Source organism: Bos indicus, chromosome 16, assembly GCF_029378745.1.
Source record: "Bos indicus isolate NIAB-ARS_2022 breed Sahiwal x Tharparkar chromosome 16, NIAB-ARS_B.indTharparkar_mat_pri_1.0, whole genome shotgun sequence".
In the NCBI taxonomy this organism is placed as follows: Eukaryota; Metazoa; Chordata; class Mammalia; order Artiodactyla; family Bovidae; genus Bos; species Bos indicus.
In genome coordinates this window covers 28,981,537-29,008,930 of record NC_091775.1, presented here as the reverse complement: position 1 = coordinate 29,008,930, position 27,394 = coordinate 28,981,537, and the positions used below count along the sequence as shown (strand labels likewise).

At 37.6% G+C, this 27,394-nt stretch overlaps 1 protein-coding gene across 8 annotated transcripts in view; it reads right to left on the bottom strand.

Moving 5' to 3' along the window:
* The window catches only part of DNAH14 (dynein axonemal heavy chain 14), a 378,420-nt gene that overhangs the window by 329,327 nt on the left and 21,699 nt on the right, over positions 1-27,394 (bottom strand). For all 8 annotated transcript variants that reach the window (XM_070768034.1, XM_070768039.1, XM_070768038.1 and 5 more), the window contains exons 4-7: positions 21,739-21,885; positions 8,740-8,870; positions 5,933-6,085; positions 4,774-4,886 (exon numbers count right to left, since the gene is read on the bottom strand). In XM_070768034.1, the coding sequence (XP_070624135.1) occupies positions 4,774-4,886; positions 5,933-6,085; positions 8,740-8,870; positions 21,739-21,885 (544 nt within the window). The remainder of the gene's footprint in view (positions 1-4,773; positions 4,887-5,932; positions 6,086-8,739; positions 8,871-21,738; positions 21,886-27,394) is intronic.

The following is a 27,394-nucleotide window of genomic DNA, read 5'->3' as shown; positions in this document are numbered from 1 at the left end:
AGTAACACACATATACACACACATCTCTGTTTTATTATCTTTCTAGTCCTTATCACTATCTGAAATTATCTTACTTATTCAATATCTATATCTTTCTTCATTAGAATATAAATTCTATAGGTAAAGAGACATTGCATAATTTTCCCCAGGTGGATCTCCAGTGCCCAAAACAGAAAAACAGAGCAAATACATAATAAATACTTGTTCACTACATGACTAACTTCTCTGCCATAAGATCCATTCACTTCTCTTACTGAAAAGTTACCAGGTTCTTAGTTATTTCAACTATTTACTATATTAAGTGTAGCTATTTAAAATATTATCTATTTATTTCCTTAGCACACAGTAAAATGCACAAAAAGGAAAACATTAAGGATGAAACAAAATTTTATAAAACTAGGTTTCAGTTCAGTCGCTCAGTCGTGTCCGACTCTTTGCGACCCCATGAACTGCAGCACGTCAGTCCTCCCTGTCCATCACCAACTCCCAGAGTTCACTCAAAGTCATGTCCACTGAGTCAGTGTGATGCCATCCAGCCATCACCGACTTGATGATCAGCCTCTGTCATTCCCTTCTCCTCCTGCCCCCAATCCCTCCCAGCATCATAGTCTTTTCCAATGAGTCAACTCTTCTTATGAGGTGGCCAAAGTACTGGAGTTTCAGCTTTAGCATCATTCCTTCCAAAGAACACCCAGGACTGATCTCCTTTATAATGGACTGGTTGGATCTCCTTGCAGTCCAAGGAACTCTCAAGAGTCTTCGCCAATACCACAGTTCAAAAGCATCAATTCTTCAGCGCTGAGCTTTCTTTATAGTCCAACTCTCACATCCATACATGACTACTGGAAAAACCATAGCCTTGACTAGATGGACCTTTGTTGGCAAAGTAATGTCTCTGCTTTTTAATATGCTATCTAGGTTGGTCATAACTTTCCTTCCAAGGAGTAAGCGCCTTTTAATTTCATGGCTGCAACCACCATCTGCGGTGATTTTGGAGCCCAGAAAAATGAAGTCTGACACTGTTTCCCCATCTATTTCCCATGAAGTCATGGGACCAGATGCCATGATCTTAGTTTTCTGAATGTTGAGCTTTAAGCCAACTTTTTCACTCTCCTCTTTCACTTTCATCAAGAGGCTTTTTAGTTGCTCTTCACTTTCTGCCGTAAGGGTGGTGTCATCTGCATATCTGAGGTTATTGATATTTCTCCTGGCAATCTTGATTCAGCTTGTTTTTCTTCCAGCCCAGCGTTTCTCATGATGTACTCTGCATATAAGTTAAATAAGCAGGGTGACAATATACAGCCTTGACGTACTCCTTTTTCTATTTGGAACCAGTCTGTTGTTCCATGTCCAGTTCTAACTGTTGCTTCCTGACCTGCATAAACCGGGTATACACACTGAAAAATCAGCATTCTGGGACTACTTTGTGAAAGTAGTACTATTCTGTTCAAAGAGCCTCAGGAATCCTGATACTATGTAATGTAATATGTAATTTAATGTAACTAGTTGTTGCTCAGTCACTTAGTTGTTTCTATTTGTGATCCCATGGACTGCAGCATGCCAGGCTTCCCTGTCCTTCACATCTCCCAGAGCTTGCTCAAACTCATGTCCATTGAGTCGGTGATGCCATCCAACTATCTTGTCCTCTTTTGTTTCCTTCTCCTCCTGCCTTCTATCTTTCCCAGCATTAGGGTCTTTTCCAATAAGCTGGCTCTTCTCATCAGGTGGCTAAATTATTGAAACTTCAGCTTAGCTACAGTGCTTCCAATGAATATTTAGGGTTGATCTCCTTTAGGATAGACTGGTTTGATCTCCCTTACTCTCAAGAGTCTTCTCCAGTACCACAGTTCGAAAGCATCAATTCTTCAGCGCTCAGCCTTCTTGATGGTCCAACTCTCACATCTATACATGACTACTGGAAAAACCATAGCTTTGACTATACAGACTTTTGTTGCCAAAGTAAAATCTCTGCTTTTTCATATGCTGTCTAGGTTTGTCATGGAGCTTCCCTGGTGGCTCACACCATAATCTCCCTGCAATGCAAGAGACCCAAGTTCGATCCCTGGGTTGGGACAATACCCTGGAGAAGGAAATGGCAACCTACTTCAGTATTCTTGCCTGGAGAATCCCATGGATGGAGAAGCCTGGTGGGCCCATAGAGTTGCAGAGAGTTGTATATGACTGAAGTGACTTTGCATGCAACTGGTTTGTCATTGCCTTTCTTCCAAGCTATCACTGGAGCTATCACTGGAGAAGGGAATGGCAAACTACTTCAGCATTCTTGTCTTGAGAACCCCATGAACAGTATGAAAAGGCAAAAAGATATAACACTGAAAGATGAACTCCCCAAGTTGGTAGGTGCCCAATATGCTACTGGAGAAGAGTGGAAAAACAGCTCCAGAAGGAATGAAAATGCTGAGCCAAAGCCAAAACGACGACCAGTTGTGGATGCATCTGGTGGTGAAAGTAAAACCGGATGCTGTAAAGAACATATTGCATAGGAACCTACAAGGTTATATCCATGAATCAAGGTAAACTGGAAGTGGTCAAACAGGAGATGGCAAGAGTGAAGACTGACATTTTAGCAATCAGTGAATTAAAATGGACCGGAATGGGTAAATTTAATTCAGGTGACCATTATATTTACTACTGTGGGCAAGAATCCCTTAGAAGAAATGGAGAAGCCCTCAGAGTCAACAAGAAAGTCCAAAATGCAGTACTTGGGTGCAATCTTAAAAACAACAGAATGATCTCTGTTCATTTCCAAGGCAAACTATTCAGTATCAAAGTAATTCAAGTCTATGCCTCAACCACTAATGTTGAAGAAGCTGAACAGTTCTATGAAGACCTATAAGATCTTCTAGAACTAACACCAAAAAAAGATGTCCTTTTCATCATAGGGGACTGGAATGCAAAAGTAGGAAGTCAAGAGATACCTGAAGTAACATGAAAGCTTGGCCTTGGAGTACAAAATGAAGTAGGGCAAAGGCTAACAAAGTTTTGGTAAGGGAATGCACTGGTCATAGCAGACATCCTCTTCCAACAACACAAGAGAAGACTCTACACATGGACATCACCAGATGGTCAATACCAAAATCAGACTGATTATATTCTTTGCAGCCGAAGACGGAGAAGCTCTATACGACAGTCAGCAAAAACAAGACCCAGAGCTGACTGTGCTCAGATCATGAATTCCTAATTGCAAAATTCAGACTACAACTGAAGTAAGTAGGGAAAACCACCAGGCCATTCAGGTATGACCTAAATCAAATCCCTTATGATTATACAGTGGAAGTGACAAATAGATTCAAGGGATTAGATCTGACAGAGTGCCTGAAGAACTATGGACAGAGGTTCGTAACAATGCACAGGAGGCCCTGATCAAAACCATCCTCAAGATAAAGAAATGCAAAACGATTGCCTGAGGAGGCCTTACAATTAGCTGAGAAAAGAAGAGAAGCTAAAGGCAAAGGAGAAAAGGAAATACATACCCATTTGAATGCAGTGTTCCGAAGAACAGCAAGGAGAGACAAGAAAGCTTTCCTAAGTGAAAAATATCAAAGAAATAGAGAAAAACAATAGAAAGACTAGAGAACACTTCAAGAAAATTAGAGATACCACGGGAACATTTCATGCAAAGATGGGTACAATAAAGGAGAGAGATGGTATGGACCTAACAGAAGCAGAAGATACTGAGAAGAGGTGGCAACAATACACAGAAGAACTATACATAAAAGAGCTTAATGACCCAGATATCCATGATGGTGTGAGCACTCACCTAGAGCCAGACATCCTGGAGTGTGAAGTCAAGTGGGCCCTACGAAGCACTACTACAAACAAAGCTAGTGGAGGTGATAGAATTCCAGCTGAGCTATTTCAAATCCTAAAAGATGCTGCTGCTTAAGTGCTGCACTCAATATGCCAGCAAATTTGGAAAACTCAGCAGTGGCCACAGGACTGGAAAAGGTTTTCATTCCAATCCCAAAGAAGGGCAATGCCAAATGTAACTTGTAACTAGATAAATTTTTAAATGACCTTAAATTAAAAAGCTCTCCACCTCCCTAATTCTGTTTTACTTTCCTTTATACCATTTCGTCTCCACCTGACATGTTACGTTTTCATGTGTTCTTTTTATTATTTCTCACGCACTATAATCTGGGATTCCCTGGTGACTCAAGACAGTAAAGAATTTGCCTCCAATGTGGGAGACCCAGGTTGGATCCATCAGTTGGGAAGATAGATCCCCTGGGGAAAGGAATGACAACTCACTCCAGTATTCTTCCCTGGAGAATTCCATGGAAGAGGAGCCCAGAGGGCTACAGTCCATGGAGTCACAAAGAGTCATACATGACTAGCGACTAACACAAATACACACACACTATAATCTACATTCTTTTGAGAGTAAGACAATTCCTTGGTTTGTTCAATACATTATTCCCAGCATCTAGAATAATGTCTGGTTCTTAGCAGACTTTCATAAATATTCATTTAATGAATAAATGCATGAAAATCAAAAGGTAAGTAAATTATAATTTAAGTTTGCTTGAATATAAAATATCTTTTTCTTAAAGTATTTATCCAAAAAGGTTAAGAGTTTTAATACTTAAATGAGTACATTTCTCTTATCTAAAAAATTGTTATGATATACACTATTTCCTCTGTAATTCCCCATGTATATTGCATTACTGTAGTAGAACCCAGATGTTATCCAGGAAATTGCAATTTCACCAGGATCACACTACAAATAATTGGTTTCATGTTCATTCATCTCACCGAAAATTGGAAAATATCTTGAATTGCTGTAATAAATAGTAACATCTTCTTTCTAGTAGCCATTCCAAAGTAGGTATAAGTTCTATTTCTTCTTCACCACCTATTTTAGTAACCTGCATATATAAAGGACAAAACATGACTCAACTTTCTTAAAAAACCATGCACTATATTCAGGAAATTACAAAAAGCTGTATTTGGCTCATAGCTAGTTGCCTTTATAGTAAGCTTTTTCTGTAACTGACCTCTGCCACTTCATCTACACTCAAACTTGATTTCCCTTCACAAATAACCATTACCTTGAATCTCATAATTTTTACATTTTCTATAAAATATTTATGAACTTAATTTTAACTACATGGATGCAACAGTTTCTAAGTGCATAATAATCCCAATCTCCAGATAATCCCATTTTGACATTCAAAAAACAAGATATGCTTCCTCTCTTCCCAAGAGTATCTCTCCCCCATCTAAATGTAATATTTTCTTAAATTTCTTTCATAAATAAAAGTTGCCTATATCAACACATATGCATTTATATGCATGTTTTTATTTATTTAGAAGTTGTTCATTCCACTTTCAATTGATAATACATGTTTGAGGTATTTCCATATCTGCACAGTCTACTACTTCATTTACATTTACATGCCCATGTACATCTAAGAGTTTAGTTAGGAGAATGAAAGGGCAGAAAAAGTCAGATAGACATTAAACAAATGATGGAAACAAATTAATTGTGTACTTACAACTTGTGGTAAATATCAAGGTTTTCTCTAAGAGTATAATATGGAAATTTCTAGATCTGGGAATGAAGTTTCTGAAAAATCTGAGAAAATACTCTACTTTTATTATTACAATACTTACTATGCCAGCAAATGCCTGTTTTCTAGTTCTTCTTTTAATAAATTACACTAAATATTAAAAAAACACCTGAGAGGTAAAAAAAAATTCTTAAAATTGAATCCTCAAACATAAAATTCTACAAAAAAGAAAAAAAGTCACTATTAAATAACTCGCTCAAGGAGGCTCTTAAACATAAACTGTTACTCAAATGACCAGATTTGTCTGAAACCCCAAAAGATGAATTTGTCTAATTATGTTATAAAATGAATGATTTTTCCATTATGATTCTGAAATTTTTAAAAATCCTTGTAAATATTACCTTTGAGATAAATGAAGCAGTAATAATCCAAAATTCTTTGCAATGTCTAGCTCTGTGGGCAGACACTACGTAAAGATCATATGGATTATAAAGAGCTTTAGAATTTTTTCGAAGGAGGCAATATATAAATTCTCCATCATCTTTCAAAGGTTCCTGAGGTTGAAAAAAATGTAATTAACGTGACCAAATTAAGTAATAAAATGGTTAAACAGATTAGTCAATAAGCTGAAACAATTTTAACATAGATTAAAATAAGAAGGGAACCCAAAGTCAATGCTCTGTGACAACCTCAATGGATGGTGTGGGAAAGGAAGTGAGGGGGTGTTCAACAGGGAGGGGACACATGTATACCTATAGTCGATTCATTCTGATGTACGGCAGAAACTATCACAGTACTGTAAAGTAATTATCGTCAAATTAAAAATAAATAAATAAAAAAGAATAGTATCACTGAATGAAGCTAACATGAAATTGTGTCTATGCAAAGCTCAATAAAATCACTCTTCTTAAAGATTGAAGGTATTTAATTTTCATTCTTATAATGTGGTGATAAAACATCCATGAGAATTGATCTATATACTTACTAACGTGCTTATTAACCTGAAGAACTTGATGATACACCTAGTTTTCACATCTCTTAAATTTGAGATTAAAGCTTGATCATTTTAATCTCATTTAAATTGATACAGAAATTAATTAAAAGTTAGGTAATTTGAGAAAAGTCATAAAGTCAGGAAGTAGCAAAGTAAGGATTTGAATGCAACTCTGATTCTAAATCCACATTCTGAGCTACTGCAATATATTAAACACCACTTCCTTACTTACCTGGCATTATTGAGAAATCATTCATTCTACATTAAGAAAAAGTTTTAAAAGAAATTTATTTATTTCAGTTTTGAAACTTTTAACTTTGCTGACAAAAATTCTACATCAAAGTCAATCAGTCTTTTTGAAAAGCTAAATTTTATTATAAAAAGAATTTAGTAACTGAACAATTTCTAACTACTGTAATTTAAAATCTTAGATTCAGTTTTAATTTAAAAAAGGTTTTCTTCCTTGAAGACACTGTTCTTCTCAACTGTCTCAGCTGTTTTTCTTTTTTCTTATTTTGACGTCTGATATAATGTGCTCTTAAAAACCTTAATAAACAACCTTAAAAACTGTAAATAAAATGAAATAATAAACTCTGGGTAATGACTTATATATTACATGAACTTTGTTACAGTTATTTAACTACTTGAGGCATTTCTACTCTAAATTACATCTCCAAAAAGTTAAGATTACTAGAAATTTAGTGTAGATACAATTATTCTAGGTGGATCATATATGTAATTAAATAATCTAATTACAGAAGCAGAATAATAATATGTTCCAATTATTCTTTTTCAATTAAAAACAAGTGTTACTTTTTATATTCTCAATCCTTTCTCCACATACAAATGAAACATATCCTATCAGAGAGTCCATAGAGAGCTTATGATAGTAAACTCATGTACAGCTATGTTTTTTTAAACTACCATGCCCACTATCTGCCAGATACCATGCCACATGCATTATCTCATTGAATTTTCATAGCTCTCTACAGTAAGCACTACTATCTCTACTTCAAGGTCCAAGATACTAAAGCTCAGGGAAGTTAGGAACTTGCCCAAAATAACATAATGAGTGTATAGAGATTCAAAACTAGGTGAATCTGATTCCATCATGCATGTATTTTACATTAATGCTGCCTCTGAATAATAATCAAAAGACCATTTATCCTCATGGGAACATTCTAGAGCAGAGATGTATACCTGTGGTGGATTCATTTTGATATTTGGCAAAACTAATACAATTATGTAAAGTTTAAAAATAAAATAAAATTAAAAAAATAAATAAATTTAAAAAATAAAAAAAGTAAATGAAAAAAAAGAAAACTATGGCTAAGTCCAGATGTCCAATTCTTAAATAATTTTTTTTCAGCCATGCTCATTCTATACACTATCGCTACTGTTCCACTATAATGACAGAATTAAGTAACTAGAACAGAAACCATATAGTCTGAAAAGCTTAAAATATTTATTATCTGGGTCTTTCCAAATAAATTTTGCTGACCCTTGGTCTAGAACAGTGGTTCTCAACTGTGCATCAGAATCACCCAGAAAGTTTAATAAAATACAGATGTCTGGGCTCCAACTTTAGAGTTTTAGATTCAGAAGGTCAAGGGTGAAGATGAAAATACATGTTTCTAATATTCTGAAAGCTGTTTCTGATGCTGCTTGCCTGGGGGTTGCACTTTGAGAATTCCTGAACTAAAAGTAGGAAGAGATGATCCTATTCCATCTTAGATCACCTGTCATAAAGGAGGTCACAGGAGGAAGATCTTACTTCTAATCATAGCTTCGACCTTTAGTCATGTGACCTTGGACAAGATAAAATCTCTCTGAGGAGGCTGCTGGGTAAGAAAAAAATACAAAAGGTAAGAAAAAAGAGGAGACAGAAAATCAGTACCAGGAGTAGGAGAGTAAGAAGGACAGAATGCTACAAAGTATTAATACATCAGGATTTCTTTGTAAATCACAAAAAACTAATCAACAGGAACACAAATTTCAGGGAGATGTCTTATCTGTTCATCAGTCTTTAAATAAGTGAAATGAAGTTACATCAAACATTTTTTGTAAACAATTACTATAAAACAATGATTGCAATTTGATCAATGTAATGATGTCTGATTTTGACAGAATATCTAAAATGAAGGAAACAAAGATTTACATATAGCTTTTAAATTTTAATTTTTATACTAAAAACTGAACAAAATAGAATAATACCTTTAGAAGTATCTTCTGAGTTGCAGTTTTGAAACATCTGTATTCCAAACTGTGCCGTGGTAATACTGTTTGCCAACCAAGTTTTTCTCTTAGTTTAATAATATGACGTACCACATCATCATCATTTGGTTCTAGTTTAGAAGGTAAAAAATCCAATATCCAATATAAATGCAAATATGGACATTACTTAAGGATAATGTTAAATATTTATACATAGAGAAAAATTTTAATGGTAACATACTTACAATTTACACAAACATTGTATAATTGAAAGAAAATCCAGCTTAAAATTCAATTTTAACAGCAGCTAGAAAGGAGGAATAATATTTTTCTGTTTAAGAAAGATATTTCAAAAGACAATTCCATAATTAGACAACTAGCAAAAGAAGATACCAGGAACAGGAGCTAGTTGAGTGTTTTCTTACGTGGAGGCAACAGGATCAGAAAAGTAGGGATGGCTAAGTGAGATGGAAAGAATTCTTCCTAGAATTCATCCAACAGACACATCTCAGACCTTATCCTTCTTGAAATCTTAGCAGCTGACAATTCTCTTCTTCTTGAAACATTCTCTTTTCTTGGTTTTTATTCACCATGCTTTATATATTGTTCTCTTAGCACTTAAAAGCCATGCTGACAAAACTTACAATGCTAAGAAGTAGTTCAAGATATCTGGTCCTCCAGAAATCACACAGTTTCTTTGCTAGGAATTAAATGATACTTCAGCTATTGTATAAAACAGTGTCAGGACTAGAATATGGCATATCATATTAACCATTAACCAATGGCATATCATAAATAACCATTTCTCTGATAATATTTTGTTCCCTAGGCACCTAATTTATTTCACCCTAGTCTGAGCCTTGTAAGTTGCTTATACATGGAAATACATTAATAATAAGAATATTTTATATCTAACATTAGGTATAAAACAGAGAAAGGGAGGCACTGAAAATTAGTAAGGAGATGACACAAATTACGTATGTCTAATCAAGAGGATATATAATATTACATACTTAGATATTAACATACTATACGTATCTGTAGAAACCAAAGTAATGTGGTGTTGGAATAGGAAAAGCAAAACAGGTCAGTAGAAAAGATTCAGTTCAGCTCAGTTGCTCAGTCATGTCCGACTCTTTGAAACCCCATGAACTGCAGCACGCCAGGCCTCCCTGTCCATCACCAACTTCCGGAGTCCACCCAAACCCATGTCCATCGAGTCGGTGATGCCATCCAACCATCTCATCCTCTGTCATCCCCTTCTCCTCCTGCCCTCAACCTTTCCCAGTATCAGGGTCTTTTCAAATGAGTCAGCTCTTCGCATCAGGTGGCCAAAGTATTGGAGTTTCAGCTTCAACATCAGTCCTTCCAATGAACACCCAGGACTGATCTCCTTTAGGATGGACTGGTTGGATCTCCTTGCAGCCCAGGGGACTCTCAAGAGTCTTCTCCAACACCACAGTTCAAAAGCATCAATTCTTTGGTGCTCAGCTTGCTTTATAGTCCAACTCTCACATCTATACATGACAGCCTTGAGTAGATGGACCTTTTTTGACAAAGTAATGTCTCTGCTTTTTAATATGCTACCTAGGTTGGTCATAACTTTCCTTCCAAGGAGTAAGCATCTTTTAATTTCATGGCTGCAGTCACCATCTGTAGTGATTTTGGAGCCTAGAAAAATAAAGTCAGCCACTGTTTCCACTGTTTCCACATCTATTTGCTATGAAGTGATGGGACTAGATGCCATGATCTTAGTTTTCTAAATGTTGAACTTTAAGACAACTTTTTCACTCTCCTCTTTCACTTTCATCAAGAGGCTCTTTAGTTCCTCTTCACTTTCTGCCATAAGGGTGGTGTCATCTGCATATCTGAGGTTATTGATATTTCTCCCGGCAATCTTGATTCCAGCTTGTGCTTCTTCCAGCCCAGCGTTTCTCATGATGTACTCTGCATATAAGGTAAATAAGCAGAGTGACAATATACAGCCTTGATGTATTCCTTTTCCTATTTGGAACCAGTCTGTTGTTCCATGTCCAGTTCTAACTGTTACTTCCTGACCTGCATATAGGTTTCTCAAGAGGCAGGTCAGTTGGTCTGGTAGAACAGATTAGAGTAGACATAAAACCATTTATAAAAGACAGCCTAGTATAGTCAGAGCTTTGGTTTTTCCAGTAGTCATGTATGGATGTGAACGTTGGACCATAAAGAAAGTTGAGCACTGAAGGATTGATGCTTTTGAATTGTGGTGTTGGAGAAGATTCTTGAGAGTCCCTTGGATAGCAAGGAGATCCAACCAGTCAATCCTAAAGGAAATCAACCTTGAACATTCATTGGAAGGATGATGCTGAAGCTGAAGCTCTAATATTTTGGCCACCTGATGGGCTTACTGGAAAAGACCCTGATGCTGGGGAAAACTGAGGGGAGGAGGAGAAGTGGGTGACAAAGGATGAGATGGTTGGATGGTATCACAGACTCAATGGACATGAGTTTGAGGAGGCTCTGTGAGTTGGTGATGGACAGGGAAGCATGTTGTGCTGCAGTCCATGGAGTCACAAAGAGTTGAACATGACTGAGCAACTGAACAACATTCAGTAAAAAAGGTGTTATTTCAAATCAGTGGAGGAATGATTATAAATTATAATGGAAAATGGTTAGCCATTTGGAAAAATATGAGGTTATATGCAAGAATAAATTATAGATGGATTAGAGAAGTAAATGCTTAAAAGCAAATTATAGATGTGTTAGAAGAAAATATGTGAGACCATGTCTATAAACTTGGGGTAGTGAAAGTTTCCTGGAAAATAATCAAAGCATGTTAAAAAGAAAACAATAATAAATTTGACTTCCACAAACAGCAATTTACACAGGAAAAGCCATCATAAACAAAACTAAAATATAATTAACATACTGACAGAAAATGTTTATAACCTGTATAAGACTAGAGATTAATATATCAAATATTTAAAGACTTCTGCCCAATCAATAATAAACATTTTGATAAAAAGATGAGCAAATAATTTACAGGAAAAGACAAATGGCCAGTAAAAAATGTTCAACTTTATTAGTAAATCAGAGTTGTTCTCACCAATCAGACTAGCAAAAAATTAAAAGCTGGAATATCGACTGCTGGCAAAAGTAATCCTTTTATGCAAGAATGTGAAAGTATAAATTAACATATTCATTATTGATGGTAATTTGGCTGACTTAGTAGATTTAATAGAGATTGTTGGGAAATGGAAGTAATTTAGGACAAATAAAGAATAATGATTTTCCAGAATATATAGTAAGTTTAAAGAATATCTTTCAAAAAGCTGGGGAAAATGTCTTTCTAATAAGAGTCAGATTTAATGAAAAAAATCATAGATATTTACTAAAAACAGACACTACATTATATATTCAACATTGGAAGGTGATGCACTTCCCTAAGTATGCTAGGTGGACAGTCTAATCCAATACAGTAATTCTTTTATCTCAGAAAAATGAGGAGACTGGTGTATATCCACCTTCAAGATCAGTTAAGAATATAGGGAGTTCTGGCTTAAGATGAGGAAGATGTTGAACCTCTTCCCATGGACACATCTAAATTTGGAGCAATTTCTTCTAAATGACTGATACATGTGAAACAATTTCCTCTGAAAATTTCCTTTGGTAGAGCAATAACAACATACTGGACAAAGGAGAAGATAGCCACATTAAAGTGGTTAGAGAGACTGAGATAACAATCTTGTCCAAAACTCCACTCCTGGCACAGCAGCCTAAAACCCACAACCCAAAATCTGAAACTCAAAATCTGAAGCATTTCCTTGAAAAGCAAAGGTTTTGAATCTCACATTGGGCAACCCAACTTTAAGACCTGCTCCTAAGGGATGAGCCCCGCCGCCCCCCGCCCAAATCTAGATTTGAAAACTGGCAAGGTTTGTGTCCACAAGACCCACAAGAGTGTAGTGATATGAGAAATGGCTCTTAAAAGGTTTGTGCACTGGACTCACCCATGCAGAAACATAGCTCAGAGGCAGCTGATCACACTCAGACTTTAAGGGAAAGAGGTTCATTTGCATGTACTAAAGGGTTGGCCTGAGAGGCAGGCATCTAATTTAACGCACACATTAAGAGCCTGCTGGAGCACTCTCCAGGGACAGAGATTGGTGGACACCATCTTTAGACTCTTCCTCTGCTTGCCCTAGCTGTCAGGCACTATTTGGGGGCCCTCCCTTTGACCCATTACAGCCAGTGATCACCTCTGCCACACTCCAGAGTACCAGTATCTTCCAGAAGAGAGGCCTTACATGCTTCTGGTACTCTACTTTTTAAAGCTACTACCCAGGGAATGCCTTTTGATCATCTGGCTCTGGAGGCTAAACGGAGCTTGAGTTCCTGGTTCCATGGGGCTGTAAAGATCAAAGAGACAGCTTTTGGCTGGCTACTACCCCTAAAGGCACTACACAGTCAGCAGACTGAAATACACGCCCACTGTCTCTGTGAAAGAGGTCCATTTGCTTGTTCAGGAGCTTTGGCCTGAGAGGCAGGTTTCTGGTTTGACACATGTCTAGTGGCCTAAGGAAGTGCTCTCAGGAAGTGCTTGTTCTCTGCCTTGCTCTAGCTGTGGGTATCTCCCAAACAAGAGTTAACAACTTGTCTGGTACCCCAAATTTTGCAGCTGCTGCCAGGAGACACCTCTACATGGCCTGGGATCATGTGTCCAGCAGAGCTATGCCCATGGAGCCCACAGGACTATAACCAATAGGAAAAGTGTTCTTAAACACTTTTAAAGTGTTTAAGAACACTTAAAAGCTGTTCTTAAACAGCTACCACCTCCAGGGCACATCAAGAGGCAACAGACCCAGGAGCTCAGCCTCCACAGCTCACTATTACCTCCCAGAAGTGAGTTTATACACTAGCGGGGGCCTCAATTATCGTGACTACCATGCAGGAACAACTCCAGATCACCTGTCTCTGGTAGCCCATGGGACATACACTTGTAGTCTCATATATGTGAATATTTTAAGAACTGCTTCCTGAGAGTCTGGCTTTCAATCAGCCTAAAATTAGGTTCTGACTGAGATGCTCCCCTTTGGACTGACAGGTCTTACAGCTTCAAATACTTGGAGGTATTAAAAACATAATAGGCTGCTTGGACAATCACAAAGATTTGAGAGGCAACCAAGATTTAGGGCAGGGTTGAACAACAAGGTGTATTTCCTATATGAGGCCACTATTTCAAGACACGGAGACGTGGCTGTTTCATCTAATACATAGAAACCAAAACAGAAAGTCAATAAGAATGAAGAAAACAGAGGACTACACTTCAAATAAAATAAATTCTCAGGAAAAATCTTAATAAATTGGAGATAAATAATTTACCTGAAAAAGAGTTCAGAGTAATGGCTATAGAGATCCTCACCAAATCAGAAGAATCGATGAATACAGTGAGAACTTCAACAAAGAGAAAGAAAATATAAGTAACAAACTGAAGTCACATAGATTTAAGGGATTAGATCTGATACAGAGTGCCTGAAGAACTATGGATGGAGGTTCATGACATTGTACAGGAGGCAGTGATCAAGACCAGCCACTATGGAGAACAGTGTGGAGATTCCTTAAAAAACTGGAAATAGAACTGCCTTATGATCCAGCAATCCCACTGCTGGGCATACACACTGAGGAAACCAGAAGGGAAAGAGACACGTGTACCCCAATGTTCATCACAGCACTGTTTATAATAGCCAGGACATGGAAGCAACCTAGATGTCCATCAGCAGATGAATGGATAAGAAAGCTGTGGTACATATACACAATGGAGTATTACTCAGCCATTAAAAAGAATTCATTTGAATCAGTTCTAATGAGGTGGATGAAACTGGAGCCTATTATACAGAGTGAAGTAAGCCAGAAGGAAAAACACCAATACAGTATACTAACGCATATATATGGAATTTAGAAAGATGATAACAATAATCCTGTGTACGAGACAGCAAAAGAGACACAGATGTATGGAACAGTCTTATGGACTCTGTGGGAGAGGGAGAGGGTGGGAAGATTTGGGAGAATGGCATTGAAACATGTAAAATATCATGTATGAAACGAGATGCCAGTCCAGGTTCAATGCACGATACTGGATGCTTGGGGCTAGTGCACTGGGACGACCCAGAGGGATGGTATGGGGAGGGAGGAGGGAGGAGGGTTCAAGATGGGGAGCACATGTATACCTGTGATGGATTCATTTTGATATTTGGCAAAACTAATACAATTATGTAAAGTTTAAAAAAAAAAAAAAAGAAGCAAGTTAGTAAAAAAAAAAAAAAAAAAAGACCATCCCCAAGAAAAAGAAATGCAAACAGGCAAAACAGTTGTCTGATGAGGCCTTACAAATAGCTGAGAGAATAAGAGAAGCTAAAGGCAAAGGAGAAAAGGAAAGAAACACCCATTTGAATGCAGAGTTCCAAAGTATAGCAAGGAGAGATAAGAAAGCCTTTCTCAGTGATCAATGCAAAGAAATAGAGAAAAACAATAGAATGGGAAAAACTAGACAGAGATCTCTTCAAAAAAATTAGATATACCAAGGGAACATTTCATGCAAAGATGAGCACAATAAAGGACAGAAATGGTATGGACCTAACAGAAGCAGAAAATATTAAGAAGAGGTGGCAAGAATACACAGAAGAACTATACAAAAAAGATCTTCATGACCCAGATAAACACGATGGTGATGCCTCATCTAGAGCCAGAACATTCTGGAGTGTGAAGTCGAGTAGGCCTTAGGAAGCATCACGATGGACAAAGCTAGGGGACATGATGGAATTCCAGTTGAGCTATTTCAAATCCTAAAAGATGATGCTCTGAAAGTGCTGCACTCAATATGCCAGCAAATTTGGAAAACTCAGCAGTAGCCACAGGACTGGAAAAGGTCAGCTTTCATTCCAATCCCAAAGAAAGGCAACACCAAAGAATGCTCAAACTATTGCACAGTCGCATTCATCTCACACACTAGTAAAGTAATGCTCAAAATTCTCCAAGCCAGGCTTCATTGGTATGTAAACCATGAACTTCCAGATGTTCAAGCTGGATTTAGAAAAGGCAGAGGAACCAGAGATCAAATTGCCAACATCTGCTGGATTATCGAAAAAGCAAGAGAGTTCCAAAAAAACCACCTACTTTTGCTTTATTGACTATGTCAAACTCTTTGACTGTGTGGATCACAACAAACTATGGAAAATTCTTCAAGAGATGGGAATACCAGACCACCTTACCTGCCTCCTGAGAAATCTGTATGCAGGTCAAGAAGCAACAGTTAGAACTGGACATGGAACAACAGACTGGTTCCACATAGGAAAAGAAGTATGTAAAGGCTGTATATTATAGTCACCCTGCTTATTTAACTTATATGCAGAGTACATCATGAGAAACGCTGGGCTGGAAGAAGAACAAGCTGGAATCAAGATTGCCAGAAGAAATATCAATAACCTCAGATATGTAGATGACACCACCCTGATGGCAGAAAGCAAAGAAGAACTAAAGAGCCTCTTGATGAAAGTGAGAGAGGAGAGTGAAGAAGTTGGCTTAAAACTCAACATTCAGAAAATTAAGATCATGGCATCTAGTCCCATCACTTCATGGCAAATAGATGGGGAAACAATGGAAACAGTGAGAGACGTTATTTTCTTGGGCTCCAAAATCACCGCAGATGGTGACTGCAACCATGATATTAAAAGACGCTCACTCTTTGGAGAAAAGCTATGACCAACCTAGACAGCATATTAAAAAGCAGAGACATTTCTTTATCAACAAGTTTCATCTAGTCAAAGCTATGGTTTTTCCAGTAGTCATGTATAGATGTGAGAGCTCGACTATAAAGAAAGCCAAGCACTGAAGAATTGATGCTTTTGAACTATGGTTTGGAGAAGACTCTTGAGAGTCCCTTGGGCTTCAAGAAGATCCAACCAATCCATCCTAAAGGAACTCAGTCCTGAATATTCATTGGAAGGACTGATGTTGAAGCTGAAACTCCAATACTTTGGCCATCTGCTGTGAAGAACCGACTCATTGGAAAAGACCCTGATGCTGGGAAAGATTGAAGGCAGGAGGAGAAGGGGACGACAGAGGATGAGATGGCTGGATGGCATCACTGACGTGATGGAGATGAGTTTGAGTAGGCTCCAGGAGTTGGTGATGGACAGGGAAGCCTGGTGTGCTGCAGTCCATGGGGTCACAAAGAGTCAGACACGACTGAGTGACTGAACTGACTGACTGAGGTCACAGAGCTGAAAAATACAATAATTGAACTGAAAAATACACTAAAGGGGTTCAACAACAGTCTAGATGAAGAAGTAAGGGTCAGTGACCTCAAAGAAAAGACAACGGAACCCATCAAAACAAAGAAGAAAAAAAAATAGGTTTCCTTGAAAGAGAAAAGAGAGAGAAAAGCCCAGAAAAATAATTTGAAGAAATAATGGCTGAAAACTTCCCTAACTCAGGACAGGAAACATACATTCAGATTCAGGAAAACCAGAGGATTCCAAGCAAGATTAACCCAGAGTACCACACCAAGACACACTATAATTAAAATGTCAAATGTTTAAGGAAAGAATCTTAAAAGAATCAAGAGATAACAATTTGTTATGCACAAAGGACTACAAACAGATTTTTCAGCAGAAACTCTGCAGACCAGAAGAGAATGGGACAGAATATTCAAAATGCCAAAAGAAAAAAATTTCCACCCAAGAATATTCAACAAAGTTATTCAGAACTGAAGAAAACAAAAGAGTTCTCCAAAAAAGGAAGAGCAAGAAAAAAGTTCATCATCACTAAACTGGCCTTAAAGGAAATGTTAAAGGGACTTAGCTGAAAAGAAAGGGTACTAAAAAAGAATAAATCTCACCAGAAAGGTGAGATTTAAAGTAAATGAGGTGCATTAATCAATTATAAAGGTAGTATGAAGGTTAAGCCTTCCCAGGTGGCACTATTGATAAAAAACCTGCCTACCAATGCAAGAGATGTAGGAGACACAGATTCAATCCCTGGATAAGGAAGACACCCTGGAGGAGGGCATGGCAACCTACTCCAGTATTCTTGCCTGGAAAATCCCATGGCCATAGGAGCCTGGCAGCTACAGGCAATCAGGTCACAAAGAGTCAGACCCGGAACAACTGAAGTGACTTAGCATGCAGGCACACACACAACAATTAATGATTACTTTTTAAATGTAAATGGACTAAATTTACCAATTAGAAGACGTAGAGGGGGTGAATGGATAAAAAAAAGAAGACATCTGCTTGCTGCCTACAAGAGATTTACGCCAGAAAACAGGATATACACAGATTGAAAGTGAAGGATGGAAAAAAGATATTCCATGTAAATGGAAAAAAGGGCTGCAGTAGTTATACTCGTATTAGACAAAAGAGACTTTAGAACACAGACCATAATAAAAGACAAAGGCCATTATATAACGATAAAAGGGTCAACCCAACAAGAAGATACGACATTTATAAATGTATATGCATCCCACAGAGGAACACAACAAAGGTATATAAAGCAAATATTAACAGGAAGAGCATGGTGGGCTACAGTCATGGGGTCACAAACACTTGGACATGACTGAGCAACTAATGCTTTTACTTCACGTCACATACAGAAAATCAATATGGAAACAGTGAATTTAAATAACACATTAGATCAGAAGAACTTAATATACAAAAAGCATTCTATCCAAAAGGAGAATATACATTGTTCTCCAGAGCACAAGGAGAGAGTAACAGAGTAGCTCTGTGCCTATTATAATTTGCTTTAAAAATTATAAAATCTTAACATGTATTATATCCAGATAGTGAGTACATGAATAGCTATTATCTTCTCTACTTTTCCTGTGTGAAACTTTTCAAAAATATTTTTAAAAATTCTAAGTACCTAAGTCTTTATCAGTCTGTTTTCAAGGATTTATAGAAGCTAAGTGGGGAGAGCAAATTAAATAAATATCATCATTAAAGGATTAGATTGTTTTTATTTATCTGGCAGTCATTAAGCCTAAATTATTACTTTATTACACTGATACCAAGTTCAAAACACTAAAGAACAATGTAATGATATATTCAATACTAAGAATTCATAATGCATAGCAACAGTGATTGTATTTGTTGCAGTGAGATCCACTACTAGCTGTCTAAATGCATTACAATTTACATTTAAACTGTGGTTTAAATTTAAACCACAATTTTAGTGGTTTAAAGCCACCCACATTTCTGTGGGTCGGGAGTCTGGATATGGCTTAACTCAGTCCTCTATTAGTTTGCAATCAAGGTATTTGCTAGGGCTGGATTCTCATTTGAAGGTTCAGATGGGAAAGGATCAGCTTCCAGCTTTTAGTATAGAATTCATTGCCTTATAGCTATAGAAGTCATAGCAGCTTACTTCTTCAAAACCAGAAGAGGAGAGAGACTCATGAAGTCTGCTAGCAAGAGGGTTATATAATGTAATATAATCACAGGAGGAACAGCCCATTGCCTTTTTCATATTCTACTGATTAGAAGCAGTCACAGGTCCTGCCCACACTCAAGGGGAAAGGATTAGACAAGGGCATGAATACCATCACATCCATGCAGGTTTTGTCCAGTCTCAGGCATTTATAATTTTGAGGATTTTCTTTTTAAAAAATGAAGCCTATGTAAGTGAGAGACTCTGAAGTCTAAACTTCAATAGTTTTATGATAAATCTTCCTTGGACCATAGTATTTCAGTGAAAAACAGAAGAGTGTACTTTGCCCTATAAAACTTAAAATATTAATACAAATAAAAATTTCAGGTATAGAGAAGCACAAACTGGAAAATGTTAGTGGAAGAAAATCTGTTTAAATGAATTTTTCACTTGGGAATTTCAACTAAGTTGGACAAAGGCATAAGATTATTAAATATGATGATACTATCAAGTTTTAATAAAAGAATAAAACAACATCACACTAAATTCCAGTTGAGCTATTTCAAATCCTGAAAGATGATGCTGTGAAAGTGCTGCACTCAATATGCCAGCAAATTTGGAAAACTCACCAGTGGCCACAGGACTGGAAAAGGTCAGTTTTCACTCCAGTCCCAAAGAAAGGCAATGCCAAAGAATGCTCAAACTACCGCACAATTGCACTCATCTCACACGCTAGTAAAGTAACGCTCAAAATTCTGCAAGCCAGGCTTCAGCAGTACGTGAACCGTGAACTTCCAGATGTTCAAGCTGGTTTTAGAAAAGGCAGAGAAACCAGAGATCAAATTGCCAACATCCGCTGGATCATGGAAAAAGCAAGAGAGTTCCAGAAAAACATCTATTTCTGCTTTATTGACTATGCCAAAGCCTTTGACTGTGTGGATCACAATAAACTGTGGAAAATTCTGAAAGAGATGGGAATACCAGACCACATGAACTGCCTCTTCAGAAACCTGTATGCAGGTCAGGAAGCAACAGTTAGAACTGGACATGGAACAACAGGCTGGTTCCAAATAGGAAAAGGAGTACATCAAGGCTGTATATTGTCACCCTGCTTATTTAACTTATATGCAGAGTACATCATGAGAAACGCTGGGCTGGAAGAAGCACAAGCTGGAATCAAGATTCCCAGGAGAAATATCAATAACCTCAGATATGCAGATGACACCATCTTTATGGCAGAAAGTGAAGAGGAACTAAAAAGCCCCTTGGTGAAAGTGAAAGAGGAGAGTGAAAAAGTTGGCTTAAAGCTCAACATTCAGAAAACGAAGATCATGGCATCTGGTGCCATCACTTCATGGCAGATGCGGAAACAGTGGAAACAGCGTCAGACTTTATTTTTCTGGGCTCCAAAATTATTGCAGATGGTGACTGCAGCCATGAAGTTAAAAGACGCTTACTCCTTGGAAGGAAAGTTATGACCAACCTAGATAGCATGTTAAAAAGAGAGACATTACTTTGCCGACAAAGGTCCGTCTAGTCAAGGCTATGGTTTTTCCAGTGGTCATGTATGGATGTGAGAGTTGGACTGTGAAGAAAGCTGAGCACCAAAGAATTGATGCTTTTGAACTGTGGTGTTGGAGAAGACTCTTGAGAGTCCCTTGGACTGCAAGGAGATCCAACCAGTCCATGCTAAAGGATATCAGTCCTGGGTGTTCTTTGGAAGGAATGATGCTGAAGCTGAAACTCTGGTACTCTGGCCACCTCATGCGAAGAGTTGACTCATTGGAAAAGACTCTGATGCTGGGAGGGGTTTGGGGCAGGAGGAGAAGGGGACGACAGAGGATGAGATGGCATCAGCAACTTGATGGACGTGAGTCTGAGTGAACTCCGGGAGTTGGTGATGGACAGGGAGGCCTGGCATGCTGCAATTCATCAGGTCACAAAGAATCGGACACAACTGAGCGATTGAACTGACCTGAACTGATAGTTTTACATCAAAACCTTCAGAGACTATTCTTAATTAAAAACGTAGTCATTGAACAGTTTGTCAATTTTTTAATCTAGTGATATTTTAGTTTTTCAAACAGAATTCTCCAACATTTTAGGAATTCTTTTAAAAGAATTTTAAAATTTATATTCAAAATTTAAAAATTCTTTAAGCAACCAAACACATAAAATTCAGTAAAACTGTTTCTTCTAAAATCTGTGTTATACTTCTCTGGTGGTCCAGTGGTTAAGAAATCAGCCTGCCAATGCAGGAGACACAGGTTTGATTCCTGGTCTGGAAAGATTCCACATGCTGCAGAGCAATTAAACCCACGCTGCATAACTACTGAAGCCCATGAGCCCTAGAGCCCACACTCCATAGCAAGAGAAGCCGCTGCAATGAGAAGCCACACTCCACAACAAAGAGGAACTCCTGCTCACCATAACTAGAGAAAGCCTGCGAGCAGCAAGGAAGATCCAGTGCAGCCAAATATAAGTAAAATATTAAAAACTAAATAAATAAAATGTGTCCATCATAAGCACACAAAACCACAGACTAATTTTTTAAAGTGTAGCGTCTTCTAAACAAGCTGGGTCAGTATCTCATACCTGTTCTATCATATGATGCAAGTCTTTTTTTCCTAACTTTCGGACAAGCATGAGTTTGATCCTTTTCCTTTGATTTCTCTTTCTTCTTACCAAGCAGTGGTTCTGAAGTAAGTACATCTTGTTGAATTCTAATTGCTTGAAGGTAATCTGAAAATAAAACCATTATTAATTGAATAATCTGCATGAGCTATAAATAATACCACATAATTCTATATACCAATCAATATAGCTAATTATTACATCATAGTATTCGACAGCATATAGTGAGTCAAATTGCAACTTTACCACTACCAGTTCTGTGATTTACCTTCCAATCATCAGTCTGCTTTACTTTACTCACCTTTGAATTGAAGACTGTTACTGTGAGAACCTCAGAGGCTTGTTACAAGGGTCAAATTATTATATTTAATAAGCTCAAAGTACATAGTAAGTGGTTACTAAGGTAAATGTTTAAGATCTTATTATTACAACAAACCTTTTAAATGTGAATCCTCCTGTGAAATAAATACATATAAAATCCTTTTATTAACTGTAATTTAACAACTGAGCCTAAAAAATGTATAGATACAAATGCTGAAAAGTAACATAGGGCCTGGTGGCTCAGATGGTAAAAGAATCTACCTGCAGTACAGGAGACCTGGGTTCAATCCCTGGGTAGGGAAGATCCCCTGGAGAAGGGAATGGCAACCTACTCTAGTTTTGTTATTCTCTAACACTGAATTAACATGCAACCTCCTCAAGTAGTGGCTGTTTATACACCATTACCTCATATACCTCAAGATTAGAAAGTGGCTTGTTTTCCTCCTTACTCCTCATTCACCACTGCCAAATCATTACAACTTGCCCTTTAAAAAAAAAAAAAATCCTACTCCTCTGAAGCTCATGCCTTTTTGTTATATCATATTCTTCCATTTTTCATTGACATTCACCAATTGTCTGGTCACCCAATTAATCTGGAACCCTGGCTCCAGGGAGGGCTTACTTACTCCATATTAAATCTGTCATCATTCTAGAAGATTTTTTTAGAGTTTTCTAGGGAAGAACTCTAGAAAAACTGAAGATTCTAGAGGTGTGCTCAGTCGTGTCCTGCTCTTTGTGACACCATGGACTGTAGCTCACCAGGCTCCTCTGTCCATGGGACTTTTCAGGCAAGAATACTGGAGTGGGTTACCATTTCCTCCTCCAGGGGATCTTCCCTGACCAATGGATCGAACTCATGTCTCTTACATCTTCTGCACTAGAGATGGATTCTTTACCACTGCACCACATGGGAAGCCCCCTAGAAAATTTACTGTTCGTGAATTAAGACCTGTCTGACATCATGCTCCTATCTCCCCATTTCTAAACAACCTCTCATATCTTAGTTGAAGTTTGTCCACTTCAACTTACCACTATCAAGACTGTATCCTAAAGCTTGCCATCACTGGCCTTTATCCTTCCAGCTTGCTTATTACTCCCAACATCACCATTCTTTGACCTCCTCAGTACCTCTAGTTCACTGTTCCATTACTTTTTTACAATCCATCAACCTTCTATTTTTTTTTTCACTTTTCTCCTTATCCAGCCAAGGCTATCTTTCAACAAAACTCTTGTCAATATCCTAAACTTTCCCTTTCTTTTGGTCTCTCCTATATGGCAAAACACCAGAGCTGGATGAACCCAACTCTATGTGCCCTCTGTGTGTACATCTGCACAGTTATTTTTCTGGTTAACTTACTCTTTGGGCTTTTCAACAGCTATTTCAGACTTTCTCCATGCTCCCTGGAGAGCTCCAATCTCCCAATTTCAACTAAACTCATGACAACACTTCCAAGGAACATAAAGGCGTCAGATGGGAATTCCTTCAAATAGTCATTGCCAAATAAGCCAAGCAACACACGTCTATTACTAATGCTTTCCTTCTGCCCTCTTACTAATAGAGGAGATGTCTGTTTCTCCTCCTCCCAAAACCAATCATTTCCACCTTTTGTTAGACATATCCCCTCATGCCTACACTATTAACCATTCTTTTTTTTCTTTTTCATATCCAAGCAGCTTCTCAATCTGTTAATTGCCTTTCTTCACAGTCAAAATAATGGAAAGAGTTGCATATAGTCTCTATTCTATTTCTTCATCTACTATGCACTTTTTAATCCATTCCAGTCTGGCTTTGGAACTCCACTAAAACAATATTCAAGTGAACATATTATTCAGGTCAATAAAGTCAATGGACATTGTCTTCCCTTCTTTTACTAGACTTACCAGTGTTATTTGATACTTTAGACCACATCTTCCTCTTTTTATAGCAGTATAATTGACAAATAACATTAGTTTCAGGTGTATAACATAGTGTCTCAGTATTTGTATACATTGCAAAATAATCACCATAGTAATTCTAGTTACCATCCATCACCACACATAGTTACAAATTTTTTTCTTTACACGAGAAGTTTTAAAATTTACTCTTATTAACAGTGGTTACTATTGTTAATAATAGTAATGTTGTAAATGACAGATCTTCCATTTATGATGGCAAAATGTCCAGGTAAACCCACAGAAAGTTGAAAGTATTGTTAAGTTGAAAATGCATTTAACACACCTAAGCTACCAAACATCATAGCTTATCTTAGCCTACCTTGGAGTGCCCAGAACATTTACATTAGCCAACAGTTGGGCAAAATCATCTAACAAAAAGCTTATTTTAAAATAAATGTGAATAATTTATGTAATTTATTGAATACTGTATTGAGAGTGAAAAACAGAATGGTTGTATGGGTACAGTATGGTTATAAATGTGTTGGTTGCTTACCTTCATGGCTGTGTGGTTGACTGGGAGCTGTGTCTCGCTGCTGCTGCCCAGCATTATAAAAGAATATTGTACTACATTTTGCTAGCCCAGGAAAAGATCAAAATCCAAAGACCGGATATGCACCAATTTTCCATTATAAAATCAGAAAATTTTAAGTTGAACCATCCTTAAGTTGGGGGCTGTCTGTACATGCCTATGCATTATTTATGACTGGAAGTCTGTTCCCTTTGAACACTTTCACCCATTTTGCCCATCCCCCATCCTCTGCCTCTGGCAACCATGCATCTGTTCTCTCCATCCATGAGTTTGGGGTTTTTTTCCCCATATATAAGTGAGCCCACACAGTTTTTGTCTTTCTGTCTGACTTATCTCACTTACATAATGCTGTGAAGTCCATCTATGCTGCCCTAAATGACAAGATTTCCTTTTTTATGGCTAATGTCCCAGTTTTTGTGTCACATTTTCTTGATCAATTCATCCATCAATAGACACTTAGGTTGTTTTCATGTCTATACTACAGAAAATAATGTTGCGATGAACATGAAAGTGAAAGTGAAGTCGCTCAGTCGTCTCCGACTCTTAGCAACCCCATGGACTGCAGCCTACTGGGCTCCTCCATCCATGGGATTTTCCAGGCAAGAGTACTGGAGTGGGGTGCCATTGCCTTTTCCAGGATGAACATGTTCATTGCTTCTCCAGCAATGAACATGGGGGGTGCATATATCAAGTTAGAGTTTTCATATCCTTCAGATAAAAATCAAGAAGTGTAATTGCTGGATCATATGGTAATTCTATTCTTAGTTTGAGGAAAACTGTTTTCCTCAAGTTTTCCAAAGTGGTTATACTAATTTACATTCCCACAAAGTACACAATGGTCCCCTTTTCTCCACATCCTGGCAAACACTCTTATTTCTTGTCTTTTTTATAATAGCCATTCTGACAGGTGTGACGATTATCTCTTTGTGATTTTGATTTGCATTTCTCTGATTAGTGATGCTGAGCCCCATTTTATGTACCTGTTGGCCATCTGTATTTCTTCTTTGAAAAAATGTCTATTCATATCTTCTGCGCATAGTTTAATCAGGTTGCTTGTTTTTTTGCTATTGAGTTGCATGAGCTCATTATATATTTTGGATATTAACCTCTTATCAGATATATTATTTGCAAGTTCTCAGATATATGATTATTTGCTACCATTTGGTAGAATGTCCTTTCATTTTCTTGATAGTTTCCTTTGGTGTGCAGAAACTGGTTTTCTGTAGTCCCACTTGTTTATTTTTACTTTTGTTGTCTTTGCTTTTGGTGTCAAATTCATGAAAACTGTCACCAAGACCAATGTCAAAGAGTTTTACACCGGTCTCCTCCTAGTTTTATTGCTTTCAGATATTATGTTCTGCAACAACAACAACATTATTTTCAAGTCTTTAGACCATTTGCTGTTAATTTTTGTGTATTGAATAATAGATGTCTATAGTTTTACTCTTTGAAAATTGGCTATCCAGTTTCCCCAACACTATTTATTAAAGAGACTGTCCTTTCCACATTGAATATTCTTGCCTATTTTGTCAAATTATTGGCCATTTATGCATTATCTTATTTCTGCTTCATTCTTCACTCTCAAGATTGCTTTAGCTATTTGAGGTCTACCATGTATCTGATCTGATCTGATGCGGCTCCATACAAATTTTAGGATTGTTTTTTCTATTTCTGTGAAAAATGTCATTGGAATTTTAATAGGGTTTGCATTAAATCTGTAAATTGCTTCAGTTAGTATGGACATTTTAACAATATTAATTCTTCTAATCCACAACCAGAGATTATCTTTCCATTAATTTGCATCTTCTTCAGTTTCTATCATCAGTGTCCTACAGTTTTCAGTGTACAGGTATTTCATCTTCTTGGGTAAATTTATTCCTTGTGTTGGTTAGTTGCTAAGTCATGTCTGACTCTGTGACCCCATGGACTGCAGCACACCAAGTTTTTCTGTCTTTCACTATCTTCTGGAGTTTTCACAGACTCATGTCCATTGAGGCAGTGATGCCATCCAACCATCTCATCCTCTGTCATCTCTTTCTCCTCCTGCCTTCAATCTTTCCCAGTATCAGGGTCTTTTCCAATGAGCTAGCTCTTCGCAGCAGGTGGACAAAGTACTGGAGCTTCAGCCTCAGCATCAGTCCTTCCAATGAATATTCAGGGTAGATTTCCTTTAGACTGACTGGTTTGATCTCCTTGCAGTCCAAGGGACCCTAAAGAGCCTTTTCCAGCACCACATTTCGAAAGCATCAATTCTTCGGCACTCAGCCTTCGTTATGGTCCAACTCTCACATCGGTACACACCAGTGGAAAAACCATAGCTTTGACGAGACGGACATTTTTGTTTAACACAGGTAAGCCTTAAGCTTGTAGCATATGTATGTGCTGACAGAAAAAAGCCAAGAGAAAGGAAGATGAGAGAGAAGATAATAGACGGACCCCAAGTTCCTGAGGACATGGCAAAAAAGGAGCTCCAAACAGAGGTGGTAGGAATAACCTTAAAGGAGAGAAGGCACAATTATTCCTTGAGACAAATACTGCACGTGAGACTGGGGAGCTGCGAGTCAGACAAGTTTCCATTTGATTACCTCTATCTTCAATTTTCGGAGAAGGCGATGGCACCCCACTCCAGTACTCTTGCCTGGTTTTTATAAAGTAGAGGCATAATCAAGTAATTCAGACTCATGGTTAAATTGCAACAGCTTAAACAGATGTTGTATGTAATAGAAAGGAGAGCTAAAAAGAGACATAAAATAACAAAAGGCAGAACTGAGTGCCTCACTGATACTGGAGACCATGAAATTGGAAAAAGAACCAATCAATGTGATTATGTAA